The sequence below is a fragment of the Orycteropus afer genome, unplaced genomic scaffold, assembly GCF_000298275.1.
Source record: "Orycteropus afer afer isolate SDZICR_OR568_19922 unplaced genomic scaffold, OryAfe1.0 scaffold00100, whole genome shotgun sequence".
Lineage (NCBI taxonomy): Eukaryota > Metazoa > Chordata > Mammalia > Tubulidentata > Orycteropodidae > Orycteropus > Orycteropus afer.
In genome coordinates this window covers 4,677,784-4,678,946 of record NW_006921687.1, presented here as the reverse complement: position 1 = coordinate 4,678,946, position 1,163 = coordinate 4,677,784, and the positions used below count along the sequence as shown (strand labels likewise).

Genomic DNA, 1,163 nt, shown 5'->3' with positions numbered 1-1,163 from the left:
GGCAGCAAAATCATTTTCAACCAAGTGTAGGTTGTAAACATACTCGGGAACACTGCTGGTTCGATGAAGATTTCCTGCAATCAAGCACATAGGAAAATAATTCAGAATGGAAGTGGGCCAATGAATACTTAAAGATTGTATAACAATAGTATGTTCAACTTGCAAACTTAGAATAAGCATTAGATTTATATTAGGGTTTTTAATTACTAGTTTAGCTGGATGAGACAAAAGAAAAAAAAAAATCAAAGGTTATCACAAAATTCTCCACAAACTTTTCAAAGTTAAAATCTAATTTTAAAAGGTTTCTTGGATTTTTTTTTTTTTTGGAGGGAAAAAAAGAATTCACAAAAATCCAAAAACGCGTTTAGTTGTTACAATGTTGCAAAATCTGGGAATCACTCAGTGGTTTATGTGGTCCATTGTATAAAGTTCAGTTTCTCAAGTAAGAGCAGGAGAAATGGGTTCCCAGGGAAGGAACTCAGAAACTTCATGTAATAAGTAGGTGTAGGCAATAAATATAACGGTGACTCAACACTTCTAGATAAGGCAGCTTGTATGAACTACAAGGTAGGTCACTGAGGTCAAAAACCTGAAAAAGGCTCCACTTGAAAAAGATCAAGGCCCTGGTTGAGGTATCTGGAAATGCCAGTTAGGCAGTAGAAGAATTGAAACTTACACTTTTTAGTGAACTTACACTTTTTTCACTGGTTTTGTGGGATCCCACGGCTCATTCTTTGGTGGTCTAACAGCCAGACTACTCTCATGCAAATACAAAGCAGGAAGTATCCTTTGTGCTTAGTTGTGTGTGGCTTACACAGATTCTCAATTGGTCTGTGTGTCATACATCTATCTTAAAATATTCCCTTTTGAGAAGAGGGAGTGATAGAAAACTATTATGTCCCTCTTCATCTCCTTTACCCTTCTCTCAGTTTTTTTATTTTTTCTTCTTTTGTAATCTCTCTCTGCCTTATTAAAAAATAATAAATAAATAAAAGGCTAACTAAAATAATCAAAGAGTTGTAAAACCTACGTAATTTCTAGCTCCCTAATTTTAACCAAAATTTCTTTTTCTGTCATGTAGTATCTTTTAAAAATCCTGGAGTGGGGGCAGGGGGTACTCAATGAACTCTTCCGGGCTTCAGAGTCTCATTAAAGATGTAGAG

At 35.3% G+C, this 1,163-nt stretch overlaps 1 protein-coding gene across 1 annotated transcript in view; it reads right to left on the bottom strand.

Moving 5' to 3' along the window:
• PKP2 (plakophilin 2) overlaps positions 1–1,163 on the bottom strand; it is a 143,183-nt gene that overhangs the window by 124,236 nt on the left and 17,784 nt on the right. The window contains exon 2 of the mRNA XM_007943189.2: positions 4–74. Coding sequence (XP_007941380.1) covers positions 4–74 — 71 coding nt within the window. The remainder of the gene's footprint in view (positions 1–3; positions 75–1,163) is intronic.